Here is a 20698-nt window from a genome sequence, read left to right on the forward strand (position 1 = left end):
TACACACATATACACATATGCATATAATTCATACATGCTGCCTTTATTCATTCCCATCGCTACCCTACCACACATTAAATAATAACACCCTCCCCCGGCATGCGCACGAGGTAGCGCTAGGAAAAGACAACAAAGGCCACATTTGTTCACACTCAGTCTCTAGCTGTCATGTATAATGCACAGAAACCACAGCTCCCTTTCCACATCCAGGCCCCACAGAACTTTCCATGGTTTACCCCAGACGCTTCACATGCCCTGGTTCAATCAACTGACAGCACGTCAACCTCGATATATCACATTGTTCCAATTCACTCCATTCCTTTCACGCCTTTCACCTCCTGCATGTTCAGGCCCCGATCGCTCAAAATCTTTTTCACTCCATCCTCCCACATCCAATTTGGTCTCCTAATTCTCCTCGTTCCCTCCACCTCTGACACATATATCTTCTTAGTCAATTTTTCCTCACTCATTCTCTACATGTGACCAAACCATTTCAAAACACCCTCTTCTGCTCTCTCAACCACAATCTTTTTATTACCACACATCTCTCTTACCCTTTCATTACTTACTCAATCAAACCACCTCACACCACATATTGTCTTCAAACATCTCATTTCCAACATATCCACCCTCCTCCACACAACTCTATCTATAGCCAACGCCTCACAACCATATAACATTGTTGGAACCACTATTCCTTCAAACATACCAGTTTTTGCTTTCTGAGATAATGTTCTCGCCTTCCACACATTTTTCAATGCTCCCAGAACGTTCGCCCCCTCCCCCACCCTATGATTCACTTCCGCTTCCATGGTTCCATCCACTGCCAGATCCACTCCCAGATATCTAAAACACTTCACTTCCTCCAGTTTTTCTCCATTCAAACTTCCCAACTGACTTGTCCCTTAACCCTACTGTACCTAATAACCTTGCTTTTATTCACATTTACTCTCAGCTTTCTTCTTTCACACACTTTACCAAACTCAGTCACCAGCTTCTGCAGCTTCTCACCCGAATCAGCCACCAACACTGTATCATCAGCGAACAACAACTGACTCACTTTCCAAGCCCTCTCATCCACAACAGACTGCATACTTACCACTCTCTAGAAAACTCTTGCATTCACCTCCCTAACAACCCCATCCACACACAAACTAAACAACCACAGAGATATCACGCACCCCTGCCGCAAACCGACATTCACTGAGAACCAATCACTTTCCTCTCTTCCTACTCATACACATGTCTTACATCCTCGATAAAAACTTCGCTGCTTCTAGCAACTTGCCTCCCACACCATATATTCTTAATACCTTCCACAGAGAATCTCTCAACTCTATCATATGCCTTCTCCAGATCCATAAATGCTGCATACAAATCCATCTGCTTTTCTATGGATTTCTCACATACATTCTTAAAAGCAAACACCTGATCCACACATCCTCTACCAATTCTGAAACCACACTGCCCTTACCCAATCTGATGCTCTGTACATGCTTTCACCCTCTCAATTAATTCCCTCCCATATAGTTTCGCAGGAATACTCAACAAACTTATACCTCTGTAATTTGAGCACTCACTTTTATCCCCTTTGCCTTTGTACAATGGCACTATGCATGCATTCCGCCAATCCTCAGGCACCTCACCAAGAGTCATTTTTTTTTTTTTTTTATACTTTGTCGCTGTCTCCCACGTTTGTGAGGTAGCGCAAGGAAACAGACGAAAGAAATGGCCCAACCCACCCCCATACACATGTATATACATACGTCCACACACGCAAATATACATACCTACACAGCTTTCCATGGTTTACCCCAGACGCTTCACATGCCTTGATTCAATCCACTGACAGCACGTCAACCCCGGTATACCACATCGCTCCAATTCACTCTATTCCTTGCCCTCCTTTCACCCTCCTGCATGTTCAGACCCCGATCACACAAAATCTTTTTCACTCCATCTTTCCACCTCCAATTTGGTCTCCCACTTCTCCTCGTTCCCTCCACCTCCGACACATATATCCTCTTGGTCAATCTTTCCTCACTCATTCTCTCCATGTGCCCAAACCATTTCAAAACACCCTCTTCTACTCTCTCAACCATGCTCTTTTTATTTCCACACATCTCTCTTACCCTTACGTTACTTACTCGATCCAACCACCTCACACCACACATTGTCCTCAAACATCTCATTTCCAGCACATCCATCCTCCTGCGCACAACTCTATCCATAGCCCACGCCTCGCAACCATACAACATTGTTGGAACCACTATTCCTTCAAACATACCCATTTTTGCTTTCCGAGATAATGTTCTCGACTTCCACACATTCTTCAAGGCCCCCAGAATTTTCGCCCCCTCCCCCACCCTATGATCCACTTCCGCTTCCATCCGCTGCCAGATCCACTCCCAGATATCTAAAACACTTCACTTCCTCCAGTTTTTCTCCATTCAAACTCACCTCCCAATTGACTTGACCCTGAACCCTACTGTACCTAATAACCTTGCTCTTATTCACATTTACTCTTAACTTTCTTCTGGAATCAGCCACCAGCGCTGTATCATCAGCGAACAACAACTGACTCACTTCCCAAGCTCTCTCATCCCCAACAGACTTCATACTTGCCCCTCTTTCCAAAACTCTTGCATTTACCTCCCTAACAACCCCATCCATAAACAAATTAAACAACCATGGAGACATCACACACCCCTGCCGCAAACCTACATTCACTGAGAACCAATCACTTTCCTCTCTTCCTACACGTACACATGCCTTACATCCTCGATAAAAACTTTTCACTGCTTCTAACAACTTATATATATCAGTGGACATCATTGTGAATGCCTCAGAGAGAGAGATTCTTCGTACGTCAAATGATTAAGGAAAAGAAGATATTGGTTGGAAGTACTTCCCGAGACTTATTGTACTACAACATAGAGATGAAGTTGCAGTGAATGGATACCACGTGAACATTTCAAAAGCAAATACACAGTTGGACTTCATCTACCTGCTATCATTCACCACAAGTAAAGCATCCTCCTCGAAGGCTCAGAGTGGGGTGCCTAAATGTGTGTGGATGTAACCAAGATGTGAAGACCCTTACTGGAAAAACAATCACTCTTGAAGTAGAACCTTCAGACACAATTGAAAATGTGAAGGAAAATAGTGAAATTGGAGAAAAATGTAGCTTAGACATTGAAGCTTATTGATACAGTGGTTAAATTGATGAGAACTGCTATTGACATTTGTGTAAATAAATTATACATTTCCTTTTTTCCATAGCCAGAGGTTGAACCATTATGTGACATTCATTTTTTTCATTCATTTCAAGCTAGAAGTTTCAGTTTTCTAAATTGTTTCTTACATTTTTCATATGTATATATATGTATGTGTGTGTGTGTGTGTATATGTGCGTATGTATGTGTATGTGTGTGTATGTGTATATGTATATATACATATGTATATTATCCCTGGGGATAGGGGTGAAAGAATACTTCCCACGTATTCCTCGCGTGTCGTAGAAAGCGACTAGAGGGGACGGGAGCGGGGGGCCAGAAATCCTCCCCTCCTTGTATTAACTTTCTAAAATGGGAAACAGAAGAAGGAGTCACCAAGAGTCATACATACATTAAATATCCTTACCAACCAGTCAACAACATGGTCACCCCCTTTTTTAATAAATTCCACTGCAATACCATCCAAACCCGCTGCCTTGCTGGCTTTCATCTTCCGCAAAGCTTTTAGTACCTCTTCTCTGCTTACCAAGAGAGAGAGAGAGAGAGAGAGAGAGAGAGAGAGAGAGAGAGAGAGAGAGAGAGAGAGAGAGAGTGTTCAGTTTGCATGCTGACTATTCTGGTGGAAACAGGACAGCCCAGGAAGTATCTCATTACTTTTTTTTGAAATCTTTCAATGGGTTCTAAGGATGTCTTTGGGGTATGACTGAGAGCAGGAGAGAAGTAATCAACAACTGATTGTAATAAAGTATATCTTCATGACAAATTACTTTTCAACTATCTTCCTTGGTGGATGATTTCAGTAGTTCATCATTAAAGAGGAAAGCCTCTTTGTCAGGAAGTTTGGCTTCTGCAAGATATGGTCAGTGAACACCACTAACACACTGTACAGATATACTGTCTCTGTAGCTCATATCAAGGAGAGAAAATGAAGGTGTTAGAGATAGTGTATAGCCAATATGGATAAGAAGACAAAAGAGAACTTGAAAAAGTACATTTGAGCAAGTCACGGGGGCAAAAGGCTTAAGGTAAGACAGAGAAAAATGAAGAGTACTGAAGCTTGCATGTAAATTCACATAAAAAAAAACTTACTTGATTCTGCTGAGGATGGTGGCTCGTGTTTAGGGAGTAAGCTGACTGTGACAAAAGTCCATATGAAGGATCGCTCATCATCTGAGAACTGGAAGACTCTACCGCATTGCTCAAGTGACTACTGGACTCTGTTGACTAAAAAAAAAGAAAAAAATTACCTAGTCATACTGTACTCGAACCAGAAACCCATCTGTCATCAAATCTAAATATTTTCTTTTCCTAAAATATACTTAACCACCGTCTCCCGTGTTAGAGGTAGTGCAAGGAAACAGAAGAAAGAATAGCCCAACCCACCCACATACACATGTATATACATACATGCCCATACACGCACATATACATACCTATGCATTTCAACGTATACATACATATACATACCTATTCCTATGAGTCCACGGGGAAAATGAAACACGAAAAGTTCCCAAGTGCACTTTCGTGTAATAATCACATGATCAGGGGAGACACAAGAGAGAAATATAACAGTCAGTTGATATACATCAAAGAGACGAAGCTAGGACACCATTTGGTAAACATGTGATTGTCCAAAACATACAATGAGCGTTCATAAACTTATCATTTTACAAATCTTATCAACAATAAAGTTATCTAAAGTTATTGATGATGAGTTTGAGAAGATATATTCTATTGGATCTAAGTTAAAGTACCCTAGATCTTTCATTGATAAATCCCTTAAGTTAGCAAAGAAATCATTTTATTGGGTTGAGCCCAAACCTCCCATTGACACCAAGAATCTTTTAGTTCTCCCTTTTAATAATAATTTCACTTTGCTTCCCATGTTGTTTAAATCCTTTAATGTAAATGTTGCCTTTAGCAACAATAATACTATAAAGAATATCTTAATCAGGAATTCACCAGAAAATTCTCTTTGGTTGTATCTATAAAGTGCCTTGTGGAAACTGTGATAAATTTTATGTTGGTCAGACTGGTAAGGATCTTTCTGTTAGACTTAAGCAACATAAATATAGTATAAGAACGGGACAAGAATCAAATGCCTTGTTTAATCATGTTAAAAACTATGATCATTGTACTGACTGGAGTAATGCCATCTCAGTTATTAACTCTAACTCTATTACTAAGAGAAATATCATTGAATCTTCTATTATCAAATACACAAAAAATTTATTATATATTTTTTTATTATACTTTGTCGCTGTCTCCCGCGTTTGCGAGGTAGCGCAAGGAAACAGACGAAAGAAATGGCCCAACCCACCCCCATACACATGTATATACACACGTCCACACACGCAAATATACATACCTACACAGCTTTCCATGGTTTACCCCAGACGCTTCACATGCCTTGATTCAATCCACTGACAGCACGTCAACCCCGGTATACCACATCGCTCCAATTCACTCTATTCCTTGCCCTCCTTTCACCCTCCTGCATGTTCAGGCCCCGATCACACAAAATCTTTTTCACTCCATCTTTCCACCTCCAATTTGGTCTCCCTCTTCTCCTCGTTCCCTCCACCTCCGACACATATATCCTCTTGGTCAATCTTTCCTCTCTCATTCTCTCCATGTGCCCAAACCACTTCAAAACACCCTCTTCTGCTCTCTCAACCACGCTCTTTTTATTTCCACACATCTCTCTTACCCTTACGTTACTCACTCGATCAAACCACCTCACACCACACATTGTCCTCAAACATCTCATTTCCAGCACATCCATCCTCCTGCGCACAACTCTGTTCATAGCCCACGCCTCGCAACCATACAACATTGTTGGAACCACAATTCCTTCAAACATACCCTATTTTTGCTTTCCGAGATAATGTTCTCGACTTCCACACATTCTTCAAGGCCCCCAGAATTTTCGCCCCCTCCCCCACCCTATGATCCACTTCCGCTTCCATGGTTCCATCCGCTGCCAGATCCACTCCCAGATATCTAAAACACTTCACTTCCTCCAGTTTTTCTCCATTCAAACTCACCTCCCAATTGACTTGACCCTCAACCCTACTGTACCTAATAACCTTGCTCTTATTCACATTTACTCTTAACTTTCTTCTTCCACACACTTTACCAAACTCAGTCACCAGCCGGTAGGGGGCAGTGCCGCCATCCAGCCGCCCCCAGCCATGCGAGCCACACAGTCAGTGTTCCTCCCGTGCCACAGGCGCCGCCAACCCCCCCACAATGGATCCCAAGAACCAATTAGACGAGATCCAGGGCCCAACGACCCCCCCCCCCCCCCCCTGCCTCTCTGACCTCCATCTTAATATTAGTGATGGTCTATACAAATTAGATAACTTTATTGTTGATAAGATTTGTAAAATGATAAGTTTATGAACGCTCATTGTATGTTTTGGATAATCACATGTTTACCAGATGGCGTCCTAGCTTCGTCTCTTCGATGTATATCAACTGATTGTTATATTTCTCTCTTGTGTCTCCCCTGATGATGTGATTATTACACGAAAGTGCACTTCGGAACCTTTCGTGTTTCATTTACCCCGTGGACTCATAGGAATATCTTGATCACGCGCAAAATTGTGATCCTTTCCAATACATACCTATGCATTTCAACATATACATACATACACATACCTATGCATTTCAACGTATACATACATATACATACCTATGCATTTCAACATTTTTATTTTATTTTTGCTTATTATTTTGCTTTGTCACTGTCTCCCGCATTTGCGAGTTAGCGCAAGGAAACAGATGAAAGAAATAGCCAAACCCACCCACATACACATGTATATACATACACATCCACACACGCAAATATACATACCCATACATCTCAATGTATACATATATATACACACACAGACACATACATATATACCCATGCACACAATTCACACTGTCTGCCTTTATTCATTCCCATCGCCACCTCGCCACACGTGGAATAACATCCCCCTCCCCCCTCATGTGTGCGAGGTAGCGCTAGAAAAAGACAACAAAGGCCCCATTCGTTTACACTCAGTCTCTAGCTGTCATGCAATAATGCCCGAAACCAAAGCTCCCTTTCCACATCCAGGCCTCACACAACTTTCCATGGTTTACCCCAGACGCTTCACATGCCCTGATTCAATCCATTGACAGCACGTCGACCCCGGTATACCACATCGATCCAATTCACTCTATTCTTGCCCGCCTTTCACCCTCCTGTATGTTCAGGCCCCAATCACTCAAAATCTTTTTCACTCCATCTTTCCACCTCCAATTTGGTCTCCCACTTCTCCTCGTTCCCTCCACCTCTGACACATATATCCTCTTGGTCAATCTCTCCTCACTCATTCTCTCCATGTGAACAAACCATTTCAAAACACCCTCTTCTGCTCTCTCAACCATGCTCTTTTTATTTCCACACATCTCTCTTACCCTTACATTACTTACTTGATCAAACCACCTCACACCATATATCGTCCTCAAACATCTCATTTCCAGCACATCCACCCTCCTGCCCACAACTCTATCCATAGCCCATGCCTCGCAACCATACAACATTGTTGGAACCACTATTCCTTCAAACATACCCATTTTTGCTTTCCAAGATAATGTTCTCAACTTACACACATTCTTCAAGGCTCCCAGGATTTTAGCCCCCTCCCCCACCCTATGATTCACTTCCGCTTCCATGGTTCCATCCACTGCCAGATCCACTCCCAGATATCTAAAACACTTTACTTCCTCCAGTTTTTCTCCATTCAAACTTACCTCCCAATTGACTTGACCCTCAACCCTACTGTATCTAATAACCTTGCTCTTATTCACATTTACTCTTAACTTTCTTCTTTCACACATTACCAAACTCAGTCACCAGCTTCTGCAGTTTCTCACATGAATCAGCCACCAGCGCTGTATCATCAGCGAACAACAACTGACTCACTTCCCAAGCTCTCTCATCCCCAACAGACTTCATACTTGCCCCTCTTTCCAAAACTCTTGCATTCACCTCCCTAACAACCCCATCCATAAACAAATTGAACAACCATGGAGACATCACACACCCCTGCCACAAACCTACATTCACTGAGAACCAATCACTTTCCTCTTCCTACACATACACATGCATACACGTACGTACAATACGTACACATATTTCAACATATACATACATATACAAACACAGACATATACATGTATACATGTGTCCACATCCACACTTGCTGCCTTCTTTCATTCCCTTCACCACTCTGCCACTCATGAAATGGCACTCCCCTTCCCCTATGTGCACGTGTGAAGCAGCACTAGGAAAAGACAACAAAGGCCACGTTCGTTCACAATCAGTCTCTAGCTGTCATGTGTAATGCACTGAAACCACAGCTCCCTTTCCACATCAAAGCCCCACAAAACTTTCCATGGTTTACCCCAGACGCTTCACATGCCCTGGTTCAATCCACTGACAGAACGTCGACCCCGGTATACCAAATTGTTCCAATTCACTCTATTCCTTGCATGCCTTTCACCCTCCTGTATTTTCAGGCCCTGATCGCTCTCAATCCTTTTCACTCCTTCCTTCCACCTCCAATTTGGTCAACCACGTCTCCTCGTTCCCTCTACCTCTGACACATATATCCTCTCTGTCAATCTTTCCTCACTCATTCTCTCCATGTGACCAAACCATTTCAATACACCTTATTCTGCTCTCTCAACCACACCCTTTTTATCACCACACATCACTCCTACCCTTTCATTACTTACTCGATCAAAACACCTCACACCACATATTGTCTTCAAACATTTCATTTGCAACACATGCACCCTCCTCTGCACAACCCTCTCTATAGCCCATGCCTCGCAACCATATAACACTGTTGGAACCTCTATTCCTTCAAACATACCCATTTTTTTTCTCCAAGATAACGTTCTCACCTTCCACACATTCTACAATGCTTCCAGTACCTTCGCTCCCTCCCCCATCCTATGACTCACTTCCACTTCCATGGTTCCATCTGCTGCTAAATCCACTAACACATATGTAAAACACTTCACTTCCTCCAGATTTTCTCCATTCAAACTTACCTACCAATTATCTTGTTCCTCAACACTACCAAACCTAATAACCTTGCTCTTATTCACATTTACTCTCAGCTTTCTTCTTTCACACTTTACCAAACTCAGTCACCAACTTCTGCAGTTTCTCGCCCGAATCAGCTACCACTGCTGTATCATCAGCGAACAAGAACTGACTCATTTCCCAAGCCCTCTAACCCACAACAGACTGCATTAGAGAGGTAGCTTCAAGAACAAAGGACAGAGCCTTAGAAAGGAATAATCCTCACTTGGTCCCTTTCTCTATTCCTTCTTTTGGAAAAGTAAAATTTCATGTTAAATGTTTAACATCCAACCCATTCAATTGCATCTTTCAGAATCCAAAGCAAATCAGTTTAAATGCAATCTCCTCAAGGCATCTTAGCCATCACTATGAGTAATACATCAACTACAATTTTTTCCACCCACAATATGCTATGCCTAAAGAAGGAAATACTTGAACCTCCTGACACAGAAGCACTCCATTCCCATATTGTGAAAGTATTCCACACTAATGGGGAAGTCGTCTTAGAAAAAAAATCACCCAAGCCTCCTAGCACAGTGGTACTCAACTTCCCGATGAGGAAACACTCACACTTCCAGACAGGGATTATTCCAGCCAACTAACAGGTTACATCAGTTTTTTGAAGGGAAGGCACTCAAGCTTCCTGGTGCGTATGTACTAAAGCATCTAGTGGTACTCAAGTCCTATGATGGTAAGGTATTTGAAGTCAGAGGCAAGGAAGAACTGGAGCCACTTGGTGGGGAAATACTTTAGCCACTCGACTGACAAATTCTTCACACTTTCACACACGAAGAGGTTAGTCCTCCCAGTACTACCACGGTGAATTAGGCATATGTACAGGAAGAAGTCAACCACACGAAAATTTTTCTTCCTTGCTTGAGAGCTGTTTCCTGTATTGTGAGGTAATGCCCAGAAAAAAACAAATCAAAGAATAGCCTCATCTGCTTATATCTACCATCAAGCTGTCAGGTATAATGCATCAAAACCAGAGCAACCTAACCAAAGCCAAGCCCCACAGACCTTCCCATGGTTCCCCACGGCCACTTGATGTACCTGGTTCAGTCCACTGACAACAAGTTGCCCCTTGTATGCCACATCAATCCACTTCATTCAGTCCTAATGCACATCTTAAACCCTCCTACATGTTCAGGCCCCAAACCCTCATTACCTTTTCCACTCCATCCTTCCATCTCCTCCTTTTCCTTGACCCCTCCACTTTTGACAAACATGCCTTCTTTGTCAACCTCTTATCACTAAGTCTCTCCATAAAAACAAACCACATTTGTACCTCCTTTTCAGCTTAACCACACTTTTCATACAACCACACCTCTCTCTTACCCTATCATTTCTTACTCGTTCAACCTTCCTCACAACACAAACTATTTTCAATATTCACTTTCCAATACATTCACTCTCTTCCATATATTCCCATCTATAGCCCATGTCTCACATCCATACATCAATAGAACTACTATACCTTCAAATATCCCCATCTTTACCCTCCGAGATAGTGACCTCTCTTTCCACACATCCCCCATTGCATCCACAACCTTTGCCCTCTTACCCACCCTACAGCTCACTTCAGTTCCCGTGGTTCCAAACAGAGATAAGTCCACTAAGTCCACGTACCAGAAACAATTTACTTCCTCTAACTTCTCTCCCTTCAAATTCACAACCCTGCTAACGTGTTTCTTGGCAATCCTAAATCTTTTGACTATGTTTTTATTAAGATCTACTCTTAACCATTTCCTTTCACATATACTCCCAAGCTCACAAATCACAAACCAGTCTCTGCAGTTTCCGATTTGAATCTGCTACCAGCACCATGTCATCAGTAAACAGCAAGCCCCCTACCCTTGATACACAGCAGACCTATCTCTCCTGCCAAAACACTCACATTCACTTCCCTTGCCACCTCATCCATAAACAGATTAAAAAGTCATGGTGACATCACACACCCTTGCAGACCATCCTTCACCTGGAAACATTCACCTGCCTCTCTACCTGCTAACACACATGCCTTACTCTCTTAATCAAAGCTCCTTACTGCTTCTTATGGCTTTCCTCCCAAACCATATGATTTGTACAACTTCCACAAAGAATTCTAATTAACCGAATCTTACACTTTCTCCAGGTCCAAAAACTCCATATACAAATCCTTCTATTTCTCCAAATATTTCTCACAAATTTCTTACAGAAAACACCTGACACACATCCCACTGTTCCTTCCCAATCTGATGCTCATGCATGCCATTACCCTCTCAATCATCACTCTACCATACAATTTACCATGTGCACTCAACACACTTATGTCTATTCCCTTGAACACTCCTTTCCTTTGTACAATGGCATGCAGCCATTCTGCCAATCCTCAGGCACCTCACCCACACACATATTGAAAATCCTATACAACCAATCAACAACACAATTATCCCCTTTCTTAAGAAATTCAACCGCATTAAGAATATACAAGTAAGAAATGTTCTTTCAATCAAATCTGTCAATGATTTTATGTTAATGAAGAGAGAGTACGACTACTGGAAGAATTACCAGTGAAAGTGAATCAAAAGGACAAAATCAGTAAACTTGGCATGACTTCTAGAACAACAGTATATTTACATACATCAAGAAGAATCTAAATAAACTCAAGAAAGGGTCATGATGTACAGTTATAAAGAAACTGTTTCTCTTAATATCTTACTAAGCAAATAATAGAAAATGTTTATCATGCTTGTCTGTAGTCTAACCTAGTATTAGGATCCTACCTGCTGCATGTAAGAGAGGTCAAATTGGGGAAGGGCAGTTGTAGTGTAAGAGGTCAAGGCTCCCTGATCAGAACTCCTCATCGTCAGTTCTCCTAGACCACCTCGACTATCAATCTGAAAGTAATAATGATAGAGGTTAGAAACAATGCAGGCAACAGAAAGCTCCATTACATCATGCACTAACAATATGTACAGAAAACCCTCAATAACTTGATATTCAGTAACTTGGCACAGTTATAATTAACTGCTAATGGGAATCACGAGGCAATGTGAAGCAATCCTAAGCCAAGGGGCTGGCTCAAGAGCATGGTGTCATCAGTTATGGTACAGCTCTCATCATGGGAGGATGCAAACAAGTATTCTCTGAAGTCATTCCACATTCTCGTATATTCTATGCTATTGCAAGCTTATCACATCTTCCAAGGCAAGCTTCTCAGACCCCTCAAACTACACAGTTGCTGATGCCTCCATGTACAGTAGTGATCAATGATGTATTCAACATACAGAATGTACAGTTGAAATTGAGTTTTGTGGCAAGTGCAGAGCCCCCTCACACACTGCATCATACATCCACAACCTCCTTCTAAACTTCCCATGGACATCAGTACCTAATATAACTCTGTGTTCAGTATCATAAGTATTTCATGTTTATATTAGAGGTGAGAGGTGCAACTGGAGGGATGTCTGATCATTATCTTGTGGAGGCGAAGGTGAAGATTTGTAGAGGTTTTCAGAAAAGAAGAGAGAATGTTAGGGTGAAAGGAGTGGTGAGAGTAAGTGAGCTTGGGAAGGAGACTTGTGTGAGGAAGTACCTGGAGAGACTGAGTACAGAATGGAAAAAGGTGAGAAGGACGTAAGGGGAGTGGAGGAGGAATGGGATGTTTTTAGGGAAGCAGCGATGGCTTGCGTAAAAGATGCTTGTAGCATGAGAAGCATGGGAGGTGGGTTGATTAGAAAGGGTAGTGAGTGGTGGGATGAAGAAGTAAGATTATTAGTGAAAGAGAAGAGAGAGGCATTTGGACGATTTTTGCAGGGAAATAATGCAAATGAGTGGGAGATGTATAAAAGAAAGAGGCAGGAGGTCAAGAGAAAGGTGCAAGAGGTGAAAAAGAGGGCAAATGAGAGTTGGGGTGAGAGAGCATCATTAAATTTTAGGGAGAATAAAAAGATGCTTTGGAAGGAGGTGAATAAAGTGCATAAGACAAGGAAACAAATGGGAACTTCAGTGAAGGGGACTAATGGGGGTGAGTATTTTGAAGGTTTGTTGAATGTGTTTGATGATAGAGTGGCAGATATAGGGTGTTTTGGTCGAGGTGGTGTGCAAAGTGAGAGGGTTAGGGAAAATGATTTGGTAAATAGAGAAGAGGCAGTAAAAGCTTTGTGGAAGATGAAAGCCGGCAAGGCAGCAGGTTTGGATGGTATTGCAGTGAAATCTATTAAAAAAGGTGGTGACTGTACTGTTGACTGGTTGGTAAGGTTATTTAATGTATGTATGTCTCATGGTGAGGTACTTGAGGATTGGCAGAATGCGTGCATAGTGCCATTGTACAAAGGCAAAGGGGATAAGAGTGAGTGCTCAAATTACAGAGATGTAAGTTTGTTGAGTACTCCTGGGAAATTCTATGGGAGGGTATTGATTGAGAGGGTGAACGCATGTACAGAGCATCAGATTGGGGAAGAGCAGTGTGGTTTCAGAAGTGGTAGAGGGTGTGTGGATCAGGTGTTTGCTTTGAAGAATGTCTGTGAGAAATACTTAGAAAAGCAAATGGATTTGTATGTAGCATTTATGGATCTAGAGGAGGCATATGATAGAGTTGATAGAGATGTTCTGTAAAAGGTATTAAGAATATATGGTGTGGGAGGCAAGCTGTTAGAAGCAGTGAAAAGTTTTTATCGAGGATGTAAGGCATGTGTGCATGTAGGAAGAGAGGAAAGTGATTGGTTCTCAGTGAATGTAGGTTTGCGGCAGGGGTGTGTGATGTCTCCATGGATGTTTGACCTGTTTATGGATGGGGTTGTTATGAAGGTGAATGCAAGAGTTTTGGAAAGAGGGGCAAGTATGCAGTCTGTTGTGGATGAAAGAGCTTGGGAAGTGAGTCAGTTGTTGTTCGCTGATGATACAGTGCTGGTGGCTGATTCATGTGAGAAACTGCAGAGGCTGGTGACTGAGTTTGGTAAAGTGTGTGAAAGAAGAAAGCTGAGAATAAAAGTGAATAAGAGCAAGGTTATTAGGTACAGTAGGGTTGAGGGACAAGTCAATTGGGAGGAAAGTTTGAATGGAGAAAAACTGGAGGAAGTGAAGTGTTTCAGATATCTGGGAGTGGATTTGGCAGCGGATGGAACCATGGACGCGGAAGTGAATCATAGGGTGGGGGAGGGGGCGAAAGTTCTGGGAGCCTTGAAGAATGTGTGGAAGTCGAGAACATTATCTCGGAAAGCAAAAATGGGTATGTTTGAAGGAATAGTGGTTCCAACAATGTTATATGGTTGTGAGGCGTGGGCTATGGATAGAGTTGTGCGCAGGAGGGTGGATGTACTGGAAATGAGATGTTTGAGGACAATATGTGGTGTGAGATGGTTTGATCAAGTAAGTAATAATAGGGTAGGAGAAATGTGTGGTAATAAAAAGAATGTGGCTGAGAGAACAGAAGAGGGTGTTTTGAGATGGTTTGGGCACATGGAGAGAATGAGTGAGGAAAGATTGACCAAGAGGATATATGTGTCAGAGGTGGAGGGAACAAGGAGAAGTGGGAGACCAAATTGGAGGTGGAAAGATGGAGTGAAAAAGATTTTGAGTGATCGGTGCCTGAACATGCAGGAGGGTGAAAGGCGTGCAAGGAATAGAGTGAATTGGAACGATGTGGTATACCGGGGTCGACGTGCTGTCAATGGATTGAACCAGGGCATGTGAAGCGTCTGGGGTAAACTATGGAAAGTTCTGTGGGGCCTGGATGTGAAAAGGGAGCTGTGGTTTCGGTGCATTATTACATGACAGCTAGAGACTGAATGTGAATGAAAGTGGCCTTTGTTGTCATTTCCTAGCGCTACCTCGTGCACATTCGGTGGGAAGGGGTGGTTATTTTCATGAGTGGTGGAATAAATAAAGGCAGACAGTATGAATTATGTGCATTTGTATATATGTGATAAGGTGAAACAGTGTTTGTAATGTTGGAGCACTGGGTGGAGTCCACAACACAGACAGGGAAAGGGTAACTCATACATGTTTTGGTGTATACCTGGTGGGGTGTTCAAGACTCAATTGAATGGACAGTTTAGTGCTTGTCAGGACATTTCAGTATGCATATATTTTGTCACTACTGCATTTCTTGAAGGAGATGGAATATAAGAGCACAGTTCTAAAGTTTGAGGTAAGGGTCAGATTGGTATTCTACTTGGGGACTGGTGATGGAGTGGTCAGAATCAGGTCATATAAATTTATGCAGGAGCTTCATTAAATCATGCACAAATGTAATTTGTTGGCAACCTGACAACTCAATATCATGATCAAATATCACAATTAACATCCTTAAGTCATCAATCTTTCTTCATATCTCATATTCACTACTTGTACCTGATTCTTTGGCTATATGACAGTGTAAACATTTTTGTGTTAACATCATCTACCTTACATCAACCTAAAGAACATTTCTTTTCATAAAGTTGGGCAATCTGTATAGGAAATCAAATTCACCATAAATTCCTCAACACTAATACCTATGCTTTTTACATACTCCCTCTGCCTATTCTTCTGTGACTCATCTTCAACATTTTCCTGTAATATCTTAGATAACTATAAAAAGGCATTTTTCTATGGAGTACTTAACAAGGACAATATAAGTACATATCAAAATTCTTACATATCTGACACAATACAAGCATGTCAACCCATTAGTGCTACTCGAAAAGATTTATGAAGTCTGTAACTAACCATGTCATGAGAGGTACTAGGATGATGGGAGTGATGGAGCTGGGATGTCATAACAGAACTCTGCAGATCAGGGATTGCCAGGCTGCGGGTATCTGTACTGCTACTCCCTTCCAGGACTTCTTGGTTCCTCTTGTAAAATGTGTGCTGCAGAATTCATGATGTTGTCAAACAAATAACCACACAGTATCATTTACTTGTAAATGAGAGACCAAAAACCTTGAGACAAGGGCTAAATAAGAGTAGGCTATCTATACTGAATGTTCTCCTCTGTCCGGACAACACTAGCTCTGACAAATTAATTCTAACAAATTCAAACCATATCCACTCCGAGGTATCTACAACACTTCACTTTCTCTGGCTTTTTTCCAACACATCCACCCTCCTCTGCATGCCCTCATCCATGGCCCATACCTTCTATTCATACAGCATCGTTGGAACTACTATATCTTCAAACATGCTCATTTTCACTCTCTCAGATAAAGACCTCTTTCCACACATTTTTCAAAGCTCCCAGAACCTTGGCTCCTCACCCAACCTAAGACTTACTTCCACTACCTTGATTTCTTATGCTACCATGTCAATTCCTAGGTATCTAAAACACTTAATTTCCTTCATTCAAACTCACACTTGAACTAATCTATACCTATACTCAGCTAAAACTTGCTTTTGTTCATTTATTCTCAACTTCCTCCTTCTATAAACTCTTCTAAATAATTTAAAATTTTGTCTCAAATGATGGTTTCCATAAGTTTACCAACTACAGCTGTTAAGCTAATTGAGGAATAATTTCCTGGCAGGAAATCATTCTTTTTCTGACTGTTGCCTTACACTTACTAATTTCCAATCCTTATGAATTTTCCCCACATCAAGTGACTTGCTGAAAAGAGCATTCAAAGATCTAACTATCTCATTTTCATTTCTTTCAGTGTCCTTGGATGAATCTTATTCGGGCCAGCCAATTTACTAACTTTCATACATCTACTGCTGAAAGTATATTTCTAATTTATTTGTCAATAAGTTGTAGAATGATTTTCTTTCCTACCAATGGAACTGGTACTGGGATAAGAGTTATGCCTTCATTGCAGATTCATTGGTAAATATGAATGATAAAATATACTCAAGATCTTTGTCAAAGCTTCACTGTTTGGACCATGTTACAGTTTGCTGTCATTAATGGACTAATTGTCTTGGTTATGACTCTACTGCTTTTAATGTAACTATAAAATTCCTTAAGGTTCTTTAAGTTTTACATACTTGAGTTTTCTTTAACATAAATTACTCACATTTTCAATGCAAAATTTTGTAACTTACTCTATCCTTTTGATTATTACTCTCTTTTGGTTTCTTGTGTGCTTTCCAGGAAATCAAGCAGTTCTTTACTTCACTGCTCTACAACTTACTCACAGAGCCTACCATTGCATTCATAACATGATTGTGAGTGAGAATTATTAGTAGTGATGATTGCTTCAATGCAAAAGCCAAAATAAGCAATTCTGATGATGAATGACTAGTCTCTTTCAATCAAAGGCTACATGTGCATTTCAACACCCAATATCTCTCTAGGTAGTAAATGGTAGGTAGCTACTAACCTGGGAAGTATATCATTGGTACTACCTGCTTGGGCATCAGGAGAGTTAGTGAAAGCTGTACAGTGAGCCAGCACTTCAGTGGTTGTCAAGCTGCACTCCTCTAACCCAGGTACCTGTCTTTTCTTTCTGCTTCACCCATACATGAACTTATGTTCTGTCCACAAACATACAATCTCTCCGTGTCCCATATAACATTTGACAACACTTAACTCAAACGATTTGTTCTTCATAATTTTACTTTTCTCTGGTGAGAGCTATGCACTAGTCCTGCCTTTTGGCAAAATGGTAGGAGCAATAGATAGCAGTATGTTGGAAAATTAGACACGACCATTAGGTAGAAATGGCAGGTAGGAACATTAAGCAGGTACATTAAGTATAAGCAGTAGGTTGGAACATTCGATAAACACTTTGGAAAGAAGTTTTTGGTAGGAATATTACGTATGGAAACACTGCACTAGAGTTGCCCTCTGCCAGCAGCTGGTTAAGGATGAGGCAAAACGGCTAAGAAATGGCACTGGAGTTCACCAGTTATGAAGACTCTTTTGCTGTACCCACCCCCTTGAAAGAGTTCCAGGAAGAAACAAGTGTCAGAGGTACAGATCAGTAGAGATAAAATATCTCTCCAACTGCTAGTGGTACTGTCAATATGGATTGTACTAACTTATGGTGTAAAACAGACAAATAGAACCAAAGTTTGTGGACAATCAATCCCACTCCTTCAACTGCAAACCTGTATTTGGAAAAAAAAAAAAAAGCAAAGTTTCCTAATTATCCTAAAGATCGATGCATAAGGAGAAAGAGTTCATCACTCATACCTTCAGCTAAATCCCTTCAAACACAATTTTCTGGGGAGGCTACTAATGCAACTACATAATTCAAACCGGTGAGATAACCCTATATCTTTTCTGACTGTGTACTGGATCATGATTTTGAACCAAACAACTAGTTTGTATTAGATGATCTTCTCTTACCATAACATGTCTTCTCAGGTGGTACATGGGTGAAGTTCATTACAGTCCATTGCTTGGCATCTACACATATACACATACTTTCCTCAACCTCATTACCAGAGCAACTAAACTGATTCCTTCTTTCTGTAACAAACCATATGAGGAAAGAGTGCAAGAATCGAACTTGTTCTCCATCAGCAAGAGGCATGTCCAGGGCAAATCAATAGAATGTTTCAAAATATCTAAAGGATTCAACAATGTCATTGTTGAAAAATTCTTTACAACAGCACCAGCATTACAGATGAGAGAAAATGGACTAAAACTTAGAGGTCACCAAGTTAATATGGATTGTATGAAATATCTCTTCACCAACAACATTACTGATGCATGGAATAAGCTCCCAGAAAATGTTGTTCAGAGCAACACCCTTAATAACTTCAAAATTAGGCTTGCTCATTACTTGTCACTTTCTAGTATTGAACAATTCATTAAATCAGTCATGGTAATGCATTGGTATATCATGCTACCCTTCAACCACAGTTATCTTCCTAGCAATGCTGTAACATACATTGATTAATACCTGTCACATGTGTTGAACTCTAGAGTAAATAAGAACTACTGTATCATTCTTCACTATCAGGAATGATCTATGCACGATAAGTTGAGAGGTTGGAGCTCAAGTTTATCCTTGCTATTGTCTTTATAATAAAAAGTAAGAAGGGATGCATGCCCTTGATAATGGGATGCATGACATACTCATGTTCATTCTACCTTATGACTTTCCTATAAAAATTTTCTTCAGGTCTAATCCTCCCGCAAGGTATTTTTTCTACCTGTTTTCCATGTGGTGTGTGCCGGAGGGAGTGGAGGGAGGAGAAAGAGCCTGTGCTTTGCCATCATTTTCTTCTACTGCTTTTATGAGGACTGCATTTTTTCTTATTGTGTTAAGGCCAGATCATCTTGCTTGGACTTTGGGTCTGTGTATCTCTGGAGCTCTATGTAACTCTCTACAGACTTTACCAAGTTCATATATGAGTTACATAAATTTCTATCCTAAAGTGTTGTAAGCCATGTGCTTTCTCTGTTTAAGATGAAAGTATCCTTGAAATTTAAAAAAACATTTACCAACCTGTTTGACACACATCTTCCAAACATACTTAGCAGCATCTGGCTCATCAAATGTGAAGTGAACAGTCTCATCAGTTCGCTGACATTCAATACCAAAGGTACGTTTATTGTTCACCAAGTTAGTTATGTCGTTCCATCTGCAATGATAACCACAAGAACTTATTGGAATGTTAAGAGAACTTTCTACTTAACACCAATGATCCAGTATTCATATTACATATAAGTTTGTGAAACTAGCTAAGTCATTACTACAGTATGTACATACAAATGCCTCAATTTTGTAAATGTTCACTTGCTGACAAATCAGACATGATTTTTTCTGACAATCACAAATGCTCTCGCTCAAAATTTCTCAGTTTCTCATCATGCACACTAATATTTTTTTTGACAATCACAAATGCTCTCATTCAAAATTTCTCACAGCTTCCTGTTATGCACACTAATACCTATTTGTGTTCTATAATCTAGTGTCAATGCGATTGTATGGCCATATGACTTATCTGCTCAGGTCATTATGTGTATGCGACTAAAGAATACATGAAATTTTTGCATGTCAGTACAAGTCATTGTGTTGACATATGAATGGTTCATTCACTTTTATGTCAGTATGTGTTGCACCACAAATACATAAATGATCTGTCTGTTATAAAATTTTAGGTAATGTTTATTATTGAAAATAATTCATGTAGAGTTTTCCCAGTGCTACACAGTCGGTGAACACTAATAACCATTACAGCACAGTAGGGTAAACCCATGATCCGGGGAATTTGAAGTCCACACACAAACACACAGAAAAAAAATACAATTTTGTAAAAATGTACCAGTGATGGCCTGGACAGACAACTGAGCTTCCTGATATGATTAGTATATTATGAAAATCCTTTTAAACAAGGTATTCTATTTCATACTTTACATAAATGATAATAAAGACATGTACATCAATTCCCTAAATCCATCTCTGAAGTGAAAGAG

General features: G+C 40.8%; 1 protein-coding gene across 5 annotated transcripts in view; it reads right to left on the reverse strand.

Moving 5' to 3' along the window:
* Pez (protein tyrosine phosphatase non-receptor pez) overlaps window positions 1-20698 on the reverse strand; it is a 254252-nt gene that overhangs the window by 101539 nt on the left and 132015 nt on the right. For all 5 annotated transcript variants that reach the window (XM_071667746.1, XM_071667743.1, XM_071667744.1 and 2 more), the window contains 4 exons: window positions 19728-19863; window positions 16060-16203; window positions 12132-12245; window positions 4326-4460 (listed from right to left, as the gene is read on the reverse strand). In XM_071667746.1, the coding sequence (XP_071523847.1) occupies window positions 4326-4460; window positions 12132-12245; window positions 16060-16203; window positions 19728-19863 (529 nt within the window). The remainder of the gene's footprint in view (window positions 1-4325; window positions 4461-12131; window positions 12246-16059; window positions 16204-19727; window positions 19864-20698) is intronic.

Source organism: Panulirus ornatus, chromosome 12 (genome assembly GCF_036320965.1).
Source record: "Panulirus ornatus isolate Po-2019 chromosome 12, ASM3632096v1, whole genome shotgun sequence".
Taxonomy (NCBI): Eukaryota; Metazoa; Arthropoda; class Malacostraca; order Decapoda; family Palinuridae; genus Panulirus; species Panulirus ornatus.